Source organism: Symphalangus syndactylus, chromosome 18 (genome assembly GCF_028878055.3).
Source record: "Symphalangus syndactylus isolate Jambi chromosome 18, NHGRI_mSymSyn1-v2.1_pri, whole genome shotgun sequence".
In the NCBI taxonomy this organism is placed as follows: domain Eukaryota; kingdom Metazoa; phylum Chordata; class Mammalia; order Primates; family Hylobatidae; genus Symphalangus; species Symphalangus syndactylus.
The window spans coordinates 100,897,414-100,915,612 of record NC_072440.2 but is presented as its reverse complement, the minus strand read 5'-3'; the positions used below and the strand labels follow the sequence as shown (position 1 = coordinate 100,915,612).

The 18,199-nt window shown below is 43.1% G+C and overlaps 1 protein-coding gene across 3 annotated transcripts in view; it reads right to left on the bottom strand.

Moving 5' to 3' along the window:
- Positions 1-18,199, bottom strand: part of E2F6 (E2F transcription factor 6) — a 111,126-nt gene that overhangs the window by 55,252 nt on the left and 37,675 nt on the right. For 2 of the 3 annotated variants that reach the window (XR_008652615.2, XR_010117253.1), the window contains exon 7: positions 10,286-10,430. Coding sequence is in view for 1 of the 3 variants with exons in the window: in XM_055253789.2 (XP_055109764.1) it covers positions 10,387-10,430 (44 nt within the window). In the remaining 2 variants the exon portion in view is untranslated. Of the gene's footprint in view, positions 1-9,201; positions 10,431-18,199 lie in introns of those variants that run through there. The other variant, XM_055253789.2, reaches the window with a different exon arrangement.

Sequence of the window (18,199 nt, the reverse complement as noted above, 5' to 3'; positions counted from 1 at the left end):
GCCTACTTCAGATGCTGATGATACATCCAGGAAGACTGCAACAAATCTGAGAGGCATTGGGAATCGAAATTTCCACTGCCTCCCACCTCCAGTTATCCCAGTGCAGATAACTCCAAGCAGGGATGACCAGATGAGTGAATCCTCAACACACAGGCTGAGAATGACCATCAGACAACTAGGAACAGCCAACACCTTGAACTGGAGGTACTCCAAGAGTTGTGTTTTTAATTTTTGATGTTAGTTGTAAGATGCATTCCTTTAGAGCTATTAATTATGTAAGTAATAGTAGACAAATATGGACCCTGAGGAAGGGAACCAAGGGAAGGGGGCCTGAATTTTCTGCTCTTTTGGGCGGGTGATGACTCCAAGTCATTACAATTTAGATGCATCCTTATTTTGCAGCCACGGCTTGCTGAGATCTGAGGACATAATCAGATACACTGACATGGATGTTACCGTGTGGACAAGGAATGAGCAACCTTGAAAAATGTATTTTTCTATATGCTGTTTTGGTTTTAAGATCTTGAGAAAGCAGTCCAGGAATTCGTAAGCCTGAAAAGGAGATGCTGAGGCCACTGTGAAGACTTGAAGGCTTTTGCCTTGGAGGCAGTCCCAGGCCCACCACTCTTAGCAAAGGTCTCCTCCTGCCCTTTCCCAGATCTAACACAGGACAGCAGGCAGAGAAGAACCGCCCCCTTTTCCTTCTCACTATTCTGGCTCTTGTTAGAGTGACAGTGGGATGGGAACTAGGACTGCTTGTCATTGCCAAGGGTTGCCTTGAAGGACTGGAGTCTGAGAGTGAGCAAACCTTATGACCCACAAAAAAAGACCAGCTTCAGGAAAGCTTAATGGAGTTACTGGTGTGAACTTAGAAGCAAGGTTTGATAATTAATTCTGACCTGGCTATTTGTGAATGAACAAAGATTAATACAGTGATTTCCATTTTGCTGAGTATTTTTCAGCCTCTGAACAGGAAGGTCACATGGTTTTGCTCTTGTTTGCATGAAGCTAAATTCTGTGGTCCTCTCAATAAACCCACAAGAGTTTCTATCTGATAATGAGAGCTGGCTTCTTGTGTTTTTCCAGGCAGAATTTTGACAGTGTTTCTTGTGCATTCTTCACCATCGTTTGGAGCCACCACTTTGGCAACGTCTGTAGACAAGGAGATAAGGGACTCTCAAATCTACCCCTGAAGAGGAAGTGGCCCCAGAGTTCAGATAAAATCCTGTCGTATACGGGCTGTACAAATGCAATTTGACCACTTGAGATTTTGAGTCTTAAGAATCTTTCAATTTCTCAGCCTGTGGCAGGAGTAAGATAATATCCTGGATGTCTATAAAATTTGATAACCTTTTAAATCCGTCCCACTTGAAGGAAGAGCTAGATTTCTGGACCCCCATTTTCTGATGCTTTCCAGGATGGACGCATGCCATCAGCTCCCCCTGCAGGTCTGACTCTTTCCTGCCAGGGAATTCCTGGAGGTCCACTGAGAAAATGGATTCTGGAAGGGCTCTAAATTGTGTCGCACAGATGAAATGCTTTGACTGCTTGGAAATGACCCACCTTTCTGCTGGAAGCCACATGTCCTGGGAATGCACCAAAGTCTGAGTCTGTCAGTACCTTACTATGCTGCAGGAAGACAAAGTCCCACCCAGTACTCCATTGCCCAGGCAGGACCTTCCTTGCTCTAAACGCACTTTAGAATATTCGATTCTCTCTCTTCTTCATAAGCACTGTGGCCCTGTGGTAAATCCATCACAGATAAAATGGCCTCAACATGAGCCATGTGCTAAAAAAGGATATGTATACCCATTGTGTGTTGCGTCTAAAAGTTGCTTCCCAAAAAGTTTTGGATTGTCCCAAATTTTATATGCGAGTTTGCCGATTCAGTCATTCTATAAATATCGTGATAGACATTCTGCTAGGTGATCGATATGTGATAGACATTGTTTTAGGCACCCTGGACAAAGCAAGGGACCAAGGCAGGCTAAGACGCCATCCTCATGGAGCTTCAGGAACACCAGTGACGACATACAGTAAATAAGTGCATGAACACGTGTGGTGTGATTTCATGTGGAGATGCTGCTATAAAGAAGAGTAAAGCAGGATAGGCCAGGCATGGTGGCTCACGCCTGTAATCTCAGCACTTTGGGAGGCCGAGGCAGGCAGATCACTTGAGGTCAGGAGTTTGAGACCAGCCAGGCCAACATGGTGAAACCCTGTCTCTATGAAAAAATACAAAAAATTAACCAGGCATGGTGGCACATGCCTGTAGTACCAGTTACTTGGGAGGCTGAGACAGGAGAATCACCTGAATCTGGGAGGTGGAGGTTGCAGTGAGCTGAGGTCACACCACTGCACTCCAGCCTAAGCAACAGAGTGAGACTCTGTCTCAAAATAAAAAAAAAATAAAATAAAATAAAAAAAAGCTGGGTGCAGTGGCTCATGCCTGTAATCCCAGCACTTTGGGAAGCAGTGGTGGGCGGATCACGAGGTCAAGAGATCGAGGCCATCCTGGCCAACATGGTGAAACCCCATCTCTACTAAAAATACAAAAATTAGCTGGGTGTGGTGGCAGGCTCCCGTAGTCCCAGCTACTGGGGAGGCTGAGGCAGGAGAATCGCTTGAACCCGGAAGGCAGATGTTGAGCCGAGATCATGCCACTGCACTTCAGCCTGGTGACAGAGCAAGACCCCATCTCAAAAAAAAAAAAAAAAAAAAAGAGAAAAGCAGGATAAAGAATTGGAGTGACTGGGGGTATACTCCTTTTGAAAGACTGGTCAAGGTAGGTTCAATGAGAAACCTACATAAAGGAAGACAACAACCCATGCGAAGATGTGGATGGAGAGCATTTCAGGAGAGGAGGCAGCAAGTGCAAATGACCTGAGATGGAAATGAGCTTGGTGCGCTCCATGAAAAGCAAAAAGGCTGAGACAGGACTGCAGAGTGCTAGGGAGTCAGTAGGAGGAGATAGAGCCCAAGAAGTAGGCAGGGTACATTGTGTAGGACCTTGAAGAATACGGTAAGGAGTTTGGATTTTATTGTGAGATGGGCAACCGTTGGAGCCCTTTCAGTAGAGGAGTGAAGTGATCTAATTTATGGTTTTAAAACTTCCCTTCTGGCTACTATGTGCAGAAAAGACTCAAGAAAGACAGGTGTGGCGCCAGGGAATCTCAGTGGGGGGCTATTTTATAATAGAAGCCCTCTGAGAGGTGCTGGTGTCTTGGTAGTCATCAAAGTGGTAAGACGTAGGCAATTTCTGGCTGTATTTTGAGGACAGAGCCACAGGACCTGTTGGTTAATTGGATGTAGGAAGTGAGTTAAATAAATCTGGCTGGGCGCAGTGGCTCATGCCTGTAATCCCAGCACTTTGGGAGGCGGAGGCGGGCGAATCATGAGGTCAGGAGATCGAGACCATCCTGGCCAACATGGTAAAACCCCGTCTCTACTAAAAATACAAAAATTAGCTGGATGTGGTGGTGCACGCCTGTAATCCCAGTTACTTGGGAGGCTGAGGCAGGAGAATCGTTTGAACCCGGGAGGCAGAGATTGTAGTGAGACGAGATTGCGCCACTGTACTCCAGCCTGGGCGACAGAGTGAGACTCTGTCTCAAAAAAAAAAGAAGAAAAGAAATAAATCAAATATGACTCCTGGGTTTTTTGGCCTGGGCAACTGGGCAATTAACTGAGATTGGGAGGACCGGGGGAAGAACACATTTGGGTGGGTGGAATCAAGAGTTCTGCTTGGACAAGTTAAGTTTAAGAAACTTATTAGTCATCCATCTGGAGATGTCAAGCAGGCAGTTTGGAACACATGCTCGATGCAGGAATAACGCGGAGAAAACTATTTATGGAAAGAGGAGCTCCGTTCTGTAATACGTTGTGACACCTGGTTGTGAGCCTGCTCCTCTCCTAGGTCTTGGTTTTCTGTTTTGTAAAATGATGGGCTTGGCTGGTCTCTGAGGGTCTTTTCGGTCATGCAAGTAGAAAAGAGAAGATTCGCATTGAAATTCACTGTGCAACAGGAGAGGGCTAGGCCTGCTGCTGGCTGGACATAAAACCGTGAGACGGAAGACCCCAAGAAGACTGGCAGCTTATCTTAGGAATCTGAATTGGAAATGAGTCTTTGCAAAGCAATCACAGGCTTGTTTGAAAGTGGGAGTTTTGGGGAAGGAAGCCCTTTAGCAGCAGCAGATGAATTTGCTCAAAGCAAAGCAGTATAAAACTTGGTATAAACAGGAGTTGCAGGGAAGACAGTGAGGTGATGCTACTTCACTTCCTGGATCCTCTATCACTGTAGCAGGTAAATATGGGCACCTGTGTCTGCCAGGAACATTGACGTTTAACAGAGAATTTTTTGTTTTGCTTTTTGCTTTACCTGTTTTTCTTTTTCTTTCTTTTTTTTTTTTTTTTTGAGACGGAGTCTCGCCCTGTCGCCCAGGCTAGAGTGCAGTGGCACGATCTCGGCTCACTGCAACCTCTGCCTTCCAGGTTCAAGCAATTCTCCCGCCTCAGCCTTCTGAGCAGCTGGGATTACAGGTGGGCGCCACCACGCCTGGCTAATTTTTGTATTTTTAGTAGAGACGGGGTTTCACCATGTTGGTGAGGGTGGTCTCAAACTCCCAACTTCGTGATCCACCCGCCTCGGCCTCTGAAAGTGCTGGGACTACAGGTGTGAGCCACTGTGCCCAGCCCTTACTTTACCTTTTTTGACACTGGCCTACATTGCCTGGATATACACTTAGTTTATTTTGTTGTTTCATTTTTCTGTTCCTATTTAGTCTTCTCACTGTACAAAGTGCTTTCATATTTCCGAACACCACATTTGGTCAGCATAACAGCCCTGTGGCTAGGAACATAATGAGATAATCCTGTTTTGGAGATAAATAAACTGAAGTTCAGAGAGGTTGAGTAACTCGCTCGAGACCACCCAGACAACATAGGATGAACCTATTTTGAACTTAGGTTTTATGGATCCCTATGATTTCCTCTTTCTCATTATTCCATTTGGTCTTCCAAATGGAGAGGCTTGCTAAAGATTACTTGGCCAATTCCTGGATACTCTATGGCACAGTTGATTATTTTGTGCTTTTCTTTTCAGATGGGAATATAAAAATGACACTGGTTTAGGTTTTTATTTGCTTTATAAAGCCTCCCTGGTATTGATAAAGTAGTGAGGCGTGTGGTACACTTCTGAACTACTGTTTTTTTTTTTTAAGTCTTTCAAATACAACTTTTAGACACTATAACAAGTTTAGGAGTATTTGGGTTTTCTCTTCCACAGTGATGTTCAGCAGAGGGGAAGGAAGATCTTAGCAATACTGTCAGTGGAGGGAAGGCTAAAGTGGAAGCTTATGCTTTTCAGTGTCTATGAGCTGGAGGATGAGATGGCCAGGTGATTCTAATCCAGAAGTGCTTTCTAATTTGTTGTAATTACTATTGCTGTGTAACCAATCATCCCTAAACTAAGCAGCTTATAACAACCATTTGACTACCCTCACAGATTCTGTGGTCAGAAATTGGCCATGGCAGTGGGATGGCTCGGGAGTCTCAGCTGGGAAGACTTAATGGCTAAGAGTGACTCAACAGCTGGGGGCTGGAATCCCAGGAGACATCACCACTTACTGTCTGGTGGTTGATCTGGCTGTTGGGTGGAACCTCAGCCAGGGCTGTTGATTGGGGAACCCACATGTGGCCTTTCCATGAGGCCTGGGCTTCCTCACAGTGTGGAGGTTCAAGGTAGTGGTACTTTTCATATGGAGACTCATGGCTTCAAAAGCATGAGCCCCCAAGGAACAGGGAAGAAACTGCATTGCCTTTTTCTTTTTTTTTTTTTTGAGATGGAGTCTCACACTCTCGCCCAGGCTGGAGTGCAGTGGCGCGATCTCGGCTCACTGCAAGCTCCACCTCCCGGGTTCACGCCATTCTCCTGCCTCAGCCTCCCAAGTAGCTGGGACCACAGGCACCTACCACCACGCCCAGCTAATTGTTTGTATTTTTAGTAGAGACGAGGTTTCACCATGTTAGCCAGGATGGTCTCGATCTCCTGACCCTGTGATCCACCCACCTCGGCCTTCCAAAGTGCTGGGATTACAGGCATGAGGCACCGCGCCCGCCATTGCCTTTTTTAAGGTAGCCTCAGAGAGCATCACTTCTGCACATTCTATCAATTACAAGCAAGTCCCAAGCCTGCCTAGATTCAAGGATCCGGGACATAGACCCTGCCTCTTGATGGAAGGGTGGCAAGGTCACATTGTAGGAGAAGATGCGGGATGGGAGATATTGCCACAGTCAACTATGGAAAATACCATCTGCCATTCTAGTGAGGATGTGTCACCTCTGGGCTTTACTAACATTAGTGAAGGGACGTGCTCATCTGCCAAATACCATTAAAGTATTGCTGGGGCTGTAGCTCATGGCCAGTTACAGCTGCTTGGGTTTCAGTCAGATTTCTCAACCAACCAACCAACCAATGCAGGAACCAGCCTAGCTACAGCAACACCCTATAAGAGTCAAATACTGGGCCAAGAGCCAAGTATGAATTAAAAAGGCCCCTACCCTCAAGGATCACCTGAATCTTAAATGTTAGTGTACATAAAGCTAGCTGGAGTAAAAGTTTAAACTACAGATGCCTGTCTGCCTTCCTCCATTCTAACTCAGTTGTCAGTTCCAGCTGGAGCACAGGAATCTGCATTGTAACAAGCCGGTAGGTGGTTCTAGCATAAGAGATCTGAGGGGGGCACTTTGAGACTCACTGATGTAGCAGAACTAGTGCTTTGAGACTGGGCATGGTGGCTCACACCTGTAATCTTAACACTTTGGGAGGCTGAAGCAGGTGGGTCACTTGAGGTCAGGAGTTCAAGACCAGCCTGGTCAACATGGTGACACCCCGTCTCTACTAAAAATATAAAAATTAGCTAGGCATGGTGGCACACACCTGTAATTCCAGCTACTCAGGAGGCCGAGGTGGAAGGATCGCTTGAACCTGGGAGGTGGAGGTTGCAATAAGCCAAGATCATGCCATTGCACTCCGGCCTGGGCAACAGAGTGAAACTCTGTCTTAAAAAACAAAACAAAACAAAACAAAAAAAAACTAGTGCTTTGGTCCAGAGAGTGAGCTTGGGTGCTTTTCATAAGTCATTAGCTTTCAGTTTGCCTGGCTTCTCTCCTTGAATCTTACTAGCTGTGGTAGGTTAGATTGTTGTGCCTGTTTTTGATTTATAGCCTGGCAGCCTCAAAACCATCCTTTTTGCCTGCTAGTGAAAATGAATCTGGGCCTTTTACATATTTTTTCTTTGCTAGCTGGCACAATTTTAAGCTTTGTCAGTAGAGGGCGCTAGAGAGATGCTGCAGACGAAAAACGGTTTGCTTTCTGGTTCCCATAGGCTTGACCCACCGCCTGCTTTAAGGAGTGGCTTCTCCAGTGAACAGCTCCTAGAGCACACACAGCTTCTCAAGCACACAGCTCCTGCACAAACTGTGGTGCATCTATGCAGTGGAAAATTATTCAGCAACAAAAAGATGAGCTATCAAGCCACAAAAAGACGTGGAAGAATCTTAAATGCATATTGCTAAGTTAAAGAAGCCAGTCTTAAAAGGCTACAACTGCATATCATTCTGGAAAAGGCAAAACTAGAGAGACAGTGAAAAGACCAGTGGTTGCCAGGAGTTAGGGGTAGGGAAGAGGAGATCAATAGGTGAAGCACAGGGGATTTTTAGGGTGGCGAAACTATTAGGTGTGATACTGTAGTGGTAGATACAAGACGTCATGCACTCAGCAAAACCTGTAGAGATGTACAACAGAAAGAGTGAATCCGAATGGAAACTATAGACTTAATAATAATGCATTAATGTCGGGTCATCAGTTGTAACAGGTGTACTACATCAATTCAAGATGTCGTTAATAGTAGGGGGAACTGTGCACAGAAAGGGGGTTATATGGGAATTTTGTACTTTGCATCATTTTTCTGTAAACCTAAAACTACTCTAAAAATATAATCTATTTTTAAAAGTCATTGAAGGCAAAAATAAAAGGTTCAGCAAACACTGATTTTAGAATTTTAGGTCCCCCTCCTACAGTTCTGCCTAGAGTATTTGATTATTTCTTTTCATATTTACAGTGGCACAAAGGGAAAATAATGGACACTTTACGTTTTACCTAAGACATTTTGCAGTTCTACATAGATACTTACATTTCATTTTCATTTTTATTTATTTATTTTTTTGAGACAGAGTCTCACTCTGTTACCTAGGCTGGAGTGCAGTGGCTCAATCTTGGCTCACTGCAACCTCTGCCTCCTGGGTTCAAGCGATTTTTGTGCCTCAGCCTCCTGAGTAGCTGGGATTACAGGTGTGCACCTCCATGCCTGGCTAATATTTTGTATTTTTAGTAGAGACAGGGTTTCTCCATGTTGGCCAGGCTGGTCTCAAACTCCTGACCTCAAGTGATCTGCCTGCCTCGGCCTACCAAAGTGCTGGGATTACAGACATGAGCCATCATGCCTGGCCTTATTTTTATCATATTCACCTCATCCATTCAAAATGCTGATGTATCAGCCAGGCGTGGTGGCTCACACCTGTAATCCCAGCACTTTGGGAGGCTGAGGCTGGCGATCACCTGAGGTCAGGAGTTCAAGGCCAGCCTGGCCAACATAGTGAAACCCCATCTCTACTAAAAAACAAATAAACAAAAAATACAAAAAAATTAGCCAGGTGCGGTGGTTCACGCCTGTAGTTCCAGCTACTCGGGAGACTGAGGCAGGAGAATCACTTGAACTTGGGAGGCAGAAGTTACAGTGAGCTGAGATCAGGCCACTGCACTCCAGCCTGGGTGACACAGCGAGACTCTGCCTCAAAAAACAGAAAAGAAAAAAAAAAGCGATCAATGTTTTCACTTTGTAAGCCATGGTTTTATGTACAGGGTGTACTAAAAAATCTTCATAGGAAAAGGAGAGTCTGTGGAAAAACTAAATTCTCCCTTTCAGATTTGTCCACTGTGTGGTAGTGGCAACAGCATTTCTGGAAGAAAGGTCTTGGATAGCACTGCCAAGTTGCAGCTTCATAAACTATCAAGTGAGCTGTTTTCCATGAGGACAACTCACACGCTTGCTATCACCATACACAGTGAGCTACTAAAGATACCGCAGCTCTCAGGGCTGACGTCAAACGGATATGAGAATGCGACACAGCTGATTGCCTGCTCCAAGTCCCAAATTGGAAACATGAGCTTGCCCACATAAGACATTCCAACTAACTCGACAAATGAATCCTCAAATGCTCCTCACGATCATTTGTTTTAAAAAGCTCAAGTGATTTTTCATTGTCTCAGACTGCTGCTGTGGAAGGTTGCCCATTAGAAAAAAAAAACCAAAAAACAAGGACAGAATCAAATGGAGTATTTCCTAAGGCAGGGCAGAAAGAACAAAGTATCAAAAAGGACAAGAAGTCCCACTGCTGTAACAGAGATAGAAATTCCTGATCAAGAAGCCACATTTTTAGGAAAGTGGGATGTGCCGTTTTATTTTTAAAATGAGATGCAATCAATGACACACGCTGTACAGCATGTATTCTGTGTACTAGCCTCTCCCCTGGTTTCATATTATTTTTCTACCCTTATTTACCCTTTGCCCCAGTTTTCTTAACTCTTTGAGAAAATACTGTATCTTTTCATAAGATGTTGGAAATCCTATTTGATACATTGTGAAGTGAAAATAAGTAGAAAATGTCATATTTTGAGCATTAATAATAACTTTCTAAATTTGCTGCAATGGATTATTTTTGGTGACTGTACTTAAAATACCTTAAATCAAATTCCCTACTTGAGTATAAGCATACATATTCCAGAATTCTGAAATCAAGATTTAAAGAATTATTCCAGCACACATGTATACACATAGACATCCATGTAACTTTCATGAGACATGCATTACAAGCTGTTCTAACTACAGTTCCAGAGGTTCACTGACCAACGAAAATAACCTCAGTAGTGAAGTACAAAACCAAATCCAGAAAGCAGCCTAGGGATTTAGTCAGATCGCTTCTTCTCACCGAGCAGCAGCATACAGTATGTATTCCTACCCATGCACACTGGTCAAGGGAAGAAAGAAGTGGTCAGTAGTAGGAGAAATGGGCTTAGGTAGCGATATGGTTTGGATTTGTGTCCCTGCCCAAATCTCATGTCGAACTGTAATCCCCAGTGTTGGAAGACGAGCCTGGTGGGAGGTGATGGGATCGTGGGGGCAGATTTTCCCCCTTGCTGTTCTCATGATAGTGAATGAGTACTTACGAGATCTGGTTGTTTACAAGTGTGTACTGCCTCCTTCGCTCTCTTCCTCTTGCTCCAGCCATGTAAAATGTGCCTCCTTCGTCTTCTCATTTCTGCCATGATTATAAGTTTCCCGAAGTCTCCTCAGCCATGCTTCCTGAACAGCCTGCGGAACGGTGAGCCAACTAAACCTCTTTTCTTTATAAATTACCCAGCCTCAGGTAGTTCCTTATAGCAATGCAACAAGGACAAACTCATCCAGGTGGTATGGTCATCATGATTTGATAGTTAATGTTTGCCTGTTTGCCCCAACTGCTGAAGAGCTGTCTGACAATTAAGACCATCTCTAGTAACTACAGCATGAGCTGAAAGAATTCCACACCTCAAATTCCATAGCCTGAGAAGGGGTCACCTTCATTTTTAAAGGGAATATGGCTTATGAACCGTACTGTCTGGGGTCCGAATCCTGGCTGGAGTATTCCCCAGCTGTGGAGTTCTGGGCAAGCATGCCCTTACCCTCCAGAGCCTCAGCAATGACACTTACCTGACAAGGTAACACAGATATTAACTGTTTCTCCTAGTCCAGGGGCCGGCACATGGTATGGGCTCAATAAATGGCAGTCATTATTATAAGTAGATAATTATAACAATAACAAAGTGTTAGAAAATTCATGAAAGTACATGAGGCTTGAAATTTCTACAAACCACTCCCCAAACATGATATAATGTTTACCTACAACCCAGTTTCTCCTTTTGCACCAACTAAAATCCAGCTGTGCAGCTGAGAAGCAATGAAATTGAGAAGAATGATTCTAAATTGTTGTAAATATATTTTCAAAGGATTGTAAATATATTTTCAAAGTTAAATGTAAAATGAGAGCCTGTTTGTAGACAACTGAGTTGGCTTGTAATGACGTTTTTTACTAAAGCTGTCAGAGGATCTGAAAGAATTTTGCAAAGTACTGGACATGATGTTCAGCTTCTTTAGAAAGCTGATGAGCACTAAGCAATATGTTGCCTTGTTGTAAATAGCAAGTCAGTGTCGTGGTCTTTACTCTCCTTCACCAGATTATATGATCGAAGAAGTAACCACGTTAGATGGAAACAAATTGTAAAAGGCTTTTAACTAAGCAACATTTCAATATTGGTTTGTTTTTTTGAGACAGGGTCTCTCTCCGTCACCCAGGCTGGAGTGCAGTGGTGCGATTATAGCTCACTGCAGCCTTGATCTTCTGGGCTGAAGTGATCCTCCCACCTCAGCCACCCGAAGTGCTGGTATTACAGGTGTGAGCCCCCGTGCCCAGCTTCAATATTTCTTTTAAGTCTGGTTTGTTTTTTTCACTGCCAACACATTTTTATCTTAATGTTACCACCCAAGTCAACCAGAAGTCATTTAAGAAATAGCTGGTGTAGAAAATGATTTTGCAAAATGAGAAATCAGTTCAATGGCTGGATTCCAAACCGGCATGAGCCTGTCCCCAGCGTTGGTGTCTCATCTCCATGTGGTCTTTTGCCAACTCATCTGCTTTTGCCCCCGACCTGTACTTGGGCAGAATCCAGTGCAGATCCTCATGCATTTAGGAAGGGTGTCCGAAGTCTTACTCAGCAGCCACCAATCATCATATCTTTTCCGTTTTCTATTACCACATTCAGTTACAAACAGGTACACAAATATGAAGAGAAATGGAGGGCAAGGGATGTAAGATGATGCATGTTTCTCCTGCCCTGGTAAAATGTCCTTCTCGGGCAATGTCATCTCCATTGGTAGAATGGTTGCCTATGACAGGAAGAGGTCGTGGGGGTAGGGAGAGCAGGGTGAGGTTTGAAATAAATTCTTTTTTGCAACATTTACTGATTATTTTATTTTTCTCCATTGAAGAGACTCTTTTTTCTTTTTCTTTTTTTGCTCTATTCGGCCATTTTATGCTTTAACTCTGCAAACAATAACAAAAAATACACTAAACTACATTTAGACAGATGGGAAGAAATGGAGAAAAGAACAATTACTCAAAACACTAAGTTGAAGCTGGGTGTTGTGGCATGCACCTGCAGTCCCAGCTACTCAGGAGGCTGAGGCAGGAGGATCGCTTGAGCCCAGGAGTTCAAGGCTGCAGTGAGCCGTGACTGCACCACGGCACTCCAGCCTGGGCAACAGAGCAAAACCCTGTCTCAAAAACAAAACAAAACAAAAAACCCCACTAAGTTGATGAAAATGGTCAACATTTTTGCCTATGGACATCTACATGCGCCCGCATCATTTGTTGAAAAGACTGACCCTTCTCCATTAAATTGTTTTATCAGTTACACATTAAGTTCCTATGAGAGTAAGAAGAACAATGGGTTTGGAAGAAGGTTTGAAGATACAAGTGAAAATCTGAAAGAGACTTGTTCTAATATGGAATAACTTATAAGTTTTTCTGATTAAACTGTTAATTTTCATAGAATTATAGACTCACATGCAGTTGTAAGGAATAATACAGAGAACTCCTGTGGATTCTTTACAGTTTCCCCAGTGGTAAACTTGGAAAGTTATAGTAGAATATCACAGCCAGGATATTGACACTGATACAGTCAAAGTACAGGACAGTTTCACCATCATAAAGATCTTTTGTGTTGCTCTTCTAGAGATAGCCACACCTACCCCATCCCACCACTGTCCCTGGCCTCCGACAACCACTGTTATCCATTCTTTAATTTTGTTATTTCAATAATGTTATATAAATAGGACCATATAGGATGCAACCTTTTGCAACTGGCTTTTTTTTTTCCCACTCCATCCCGTTCCCTGGAGATCCATCCAAGTTATGTGTATCAATAGTTTGTTCCTTCTTACACACACTGGGGCCTGTAGGGGTTGGGGAGGGAGAGCATCAGGAAGAATAGCTAATGGATGCTGGGCTTAATACCTAGGTGATGGGATCATCCGTGCAGCAAACCACCATGGCACACGTTTACCTGCGTAACAAACCTGCACATATTGCACCTGTATCCCTGAACTTAAAAGTTGAAGAAAAAGATAGTTTGTTACTCCTTATTGCTGAGTGGTATTCCATGATATGGATGTGACACAGAGTGTTGGACTGTTCCTCCTTCTCAGGACATCTGGTTGTTTCCAGGTTGTGGCTGTTACAGATACAGCCGTTATAAGCTTTCATGCACAGGTTTTTGTGTGAGCATAAATTTTGATTTCTCTGGAACAAATGACCCCCAAAAGTGTAATTGTTGGGTCTTACAGTACTTGCCTGTAGTTTTATAAGAAACAAAACTGTTTTCCAGAGTGACTGTATCATTTTACATACCCACCAGCAATGAATGAGTAATCCAGTTTCCCTGCATCCTCACTAGCATTTGGTGGTGTCACTTTTTAAATTTTAGCTGCTTTTTTTTTTTTGAGACGGAGCCTCACTCTGCTGCCCAGGCTGTAGCGCAGTGGTGAGATCTCGGCTCACTGCAACCTCTGCCTCCTTAGTTGAAGAATGTGTTGAATCAGGGAAAAGTTATTATAAAGTAAAAAATCTAGGAGTATCTGGTAGTCATAATGGGGCTATATGCCCCAAAGGGAAGCAGTGGCTTTGCTTCACCAAAATTGGACAATGGGGAGTAAACACTCAAGTGCTAGAGGACATAAAGAGAGAAAAGATGATAGCCAAAGCAAAAGCCAAAGTCAGCCACTTCCCTCCACAACCACCTGTAGTATTTCCATCCCTTTATTAAAAACTACAAGCAGATGTATCCCTTCCCAAGCCAGGAAAAAACCTGTTTGTACATCTAGGAGAACTCACCACGCTTACCATGAATGTGTCCAATTGCTGGGTATGCGGGGGAGCCCGTATGAGTGAACAGTGGCCATGGTTTGGGACAGACATTCCCCCTTACTTACTAGCATCCCAAAACCCCAGCCTCACTTTCACTCCTCAGGAACGCCCCCAGTCCTGGACACTTACCAACCCAGTAAGAGGCAAACGGTGTGCATATCCCGCAAGTGGACTGATAAAACCCATCGCGCCATAGGTGCAAGCCCTTATCACCAAACCCTAACAGTCAACGCCTCCACAGCCAAGTGGTGGCCAAGGTTACCCCATGGAGCCTGGTCTCCCTCTAACTTAAGCTGCCTCAACTGTGTTCCATCAAAAAGGGCCTGGAACTCTACAAACACCACTAACCCTTATGCCACATACCCCCGCCTAAGTGCACGATGGGTCAATCCTATGAACACCAGCCTGCAATGGACTGCCCCGGATGGATTCTTTTGGATATGTGGAACCCAGGCTTACTCATGGCTACCTTATCACTGGCGAGGTACTTGCTTACTAAGCACAATTAAACCTGTATTCTTTTTACTTCCAAAGCAGGCAGGCGACACCCTCGGAGTCCCTGTGTATGATAACTTAAACAGAGAAAAACGATCCTTAAAGGTAGGAGAAAGCCAAAGATGGCGAGAGGACGAGTGGCCTCCGCAAAGGATCATCAAATATTGTGGTCCTGCCACCTGGGCTGAGGATGGCTCATGGGGTTATCGCACTCCCATATATATGCTAAATAGAATAATTAGACTACAGGCTGTTCTAGAGATAATCACTAACCGAACCGCCCCAGCCCTGGAAATGCTCGCGCAACAACAAAACAAAATGTGCGCGGCAATTTATCAAAACAGGCTGGCACTACACACTTATTAGCAGAAGAGGGTGGGGTCTGTGGTAAGTTTAATATCTCCAATTGTTGTCTTAACATAGACGATAACGGAAAAGCAGTTCTAGAAATCGCTTCGAACATCAGAAAAGTAGCCCATGTACCAGTCCAAACCTGGAAAGGGTGGGACCCGGCAAACCTTCTAGAAGGTGGTTCTGTAATTTAAGAGGATTTAAAACGCTGGTAGGGACAGTAATCTTCATCACTGAGTTCCTCCTGTTTCTCCCCTGGGTTATCCACTGATAATAAAAGCCATTAAAACTCTTGTTGAAACTACAGTTAATCGCCAGACAATCCAGATGATGCTCCTGCTACAATGACACAATGATACCCACCCATCTCTCAAGAACGCCCCCCAAAATTAAGGTTTTCTTTTTTCAAGGTGCCCATGCCACCCCCTATGTCAGGCCTGAAGTAGTTATTGAGTAAGTTGCCCCTTTTCCTTTTTTTCTATAACCAAATAGGCAGGAATGAAAGATTCTCCCCAGTGCCTGAAAGCTTGAAGGGATGAGTAACTCCTCCCTTCTCAGGCCCAGTCCCAAGGCACAAGGCCACTTGCAGCAGCAGCCAGCAGCGTGCATCAGCAAGACAGCAGAAGCAGGAAGAGAGCCTGCCGGAAGACACTCACCCTGGCCGGAAGACATGTACCCCTGAAGATGGAGAAAGAGGCCGTCCGGGTACTACGTAGCAGTCACGTCAGACTGGGACACTTCCTGTTTAGAGAGGACTATAAAACTCCTGTCCCGTAATCACTGGGGGCTGACGCCATTTTAGGCCTCATCCCGCCCGCACCCAGCACTCATTAAAACAGCGTGTTGCTCCACACTGCCTCATGTTGTCTGTTGGTGAGCTCTCGGGGTTCAAACCGATACGAGAACCTTTCAAATGGTAGTAAGATTAAAGGTTTTTATTACTTGAGTTATTAATAACAAAAAAGGCACAGATCTTAAATGTGCAGTTATGAATTTTGGCAACTGTATACATTCATGTAATCACTACCCACAACAAAAATAGAATGTTTCCACCACCACAAAAAGTTTGCAACCCCCCTGTACCTCTTTCTAGTGCATTTCCAATCATGTCCTCATACCTACTCCACAACCATGTTTTAATTTCTTCCAGAGCTAAGGCTTAACACATTGAATTTTACATAATCTTAAGATAGACTGTCCCACATAAAGGAGACTATCTGCAATAATTTATGTTGGAAGAATAAGATATTGATGTCAATTAATAGATTTTGTGTCCTGGTTTAAAAATGCTCCTAGTATTAATTAAAATTTTAAAGACATTTTCTTGTGAAAGTATAAAGGGATACTTTTTTCTATTTCGAACATTATGAGTTCAAAAGTTCATTCTGATAGAAAATTTTATTTTATTTTGTGTGTTTCAACTATGTATGGATAGAAATAAAACTAGGAAGAAATATGATGATTCTTTATACTTCTTTGCATTTTCCAAACTTTATGCTACAACCATGTATTGCTTTTATTGGTACAATAAAGCAATATCATCAGTGTAAAATGTACTTATTTTTTCATAATTATGTTAAGTCTCTTTATATTTATTTTGATCAAAGTGTCTTAGAGATGTGTTTTCAATTAAGAAGTCCCAGGGTCTCCAAGCTCAGTGGCACTGTCCTGTTTTTCCTCACACAAATACTAACTGCTATGGACAATGACACAGTCCTGGGAAAAACCCATGAGAGATCATTAGGGATAAGATAGAATATTCACCATGTTTGTTTCACTGCTAGGAATAAGCAAAGTTTTGTTTCTCAAGGTTTTATTTTTATTTTTTTGAGACAGAGTCTTGCTCTGTCATCTAGGCTGGAGCAATTCTTCTGCCTCAGCCTCCCAAGTAGCTGTGATTACAGGCACCAGCCACCACACCCAGCTAATTTTTTGTATTTTTAGTAGAGACTGGAGTTTCGCCATGTTGGCCAGACTAGTCTTGAACTCCTGACCTCAAGTGATCCGCCAGCCTCGGCCTCCCAAACTGCTGGGATTACAGATGTGAGCCACCACGCCCGGCCTCAAGGTTTTAATTTACACTCTTGCCATCTCATGATACGTAGTACCATATAATTGTCTTTTTCTTGTTTTCAAGAAAAATGCGTAGCAATTAAAAAATAACGACAGCTTAGTATCGTGACAACTATGATATGACAGACTTATCTGGCCATGTGCTGTTGAGATCTGAACACTCAAAATACCTCCAAAGTGTTATCAATCAATCAATCACACTTCAGACAGCAAGCTAATTGTTGAATTCATATTTGCTTTACATGAATTCCCTATTTGTCATTACTATAAAATTAATTGCTAAAGTGCCTTATTGCTAACTGTGCTTACATAAATAAGCATAACTATTTTAATTGCTTAATGTCTGATTAGAATCACTATCATTAATCTTTGACACCAAAACATTTCTGATTAAATATTTTAAATAATGAAACGTAATTGGTAGAGCTCAGTTACAATGTAGTAACCTTTTTAGAGGGGGCATTATAATAAAAGTTTACAGCAGCATTGTTCACAAGAACTTTCTGTGTGACAGAAATGTTCTCTGTGCTGTCCAGTGTGGCAGCCACTAGCCATATGTGGCCACTAGACACTTGAGATGTGGCTAGTGTGACTCAGGAATTGAATTTTACATTTCATTTCATTTTAAATTAATTATAATTTTGATTTAAATAGCCACATGTGGCTAGTGGCCACCATATTAGATGGTGAAGGTTTACAGAATAAGGCTTAAAACCAAAATAAAAGTCTGCTCCTACTATACACAAGGTTTTTTGCCTTGTATGAATTGGAAATTTAGTGTCTAAGAATCACTGATATTCATAAATTTGTGATAACAGACTTGTTGAGACCAAAGTACTAAAATGGTACTTAAATTCGTTTTCATTTTCAGTGTGTTTTATGGGAATATTAGGCCAAAGAAGAATGTTTTCCTTTTCTGATACAAAAGGAAGAGATCAATTCAGCAGAATTCATATTGTTTTAATTCCCATAGAGTTAGGAAGTTATTATTAGCCTCAAATGGCCTGAACATAATGACTAAGATGAATATTTGTGTGTTTTCGTGTCAGACTCATTTCCTTGTAATTACAGTCATGGGCCACGTCATGACATTTTGGTCAATGGCAGACCACATATACAATGGTGGTCCCATAAGACTGCAATACCATGTTTTTACTGTACCTTTTTTATGTTGAGATACGTTCAGATGCACAAATACTTA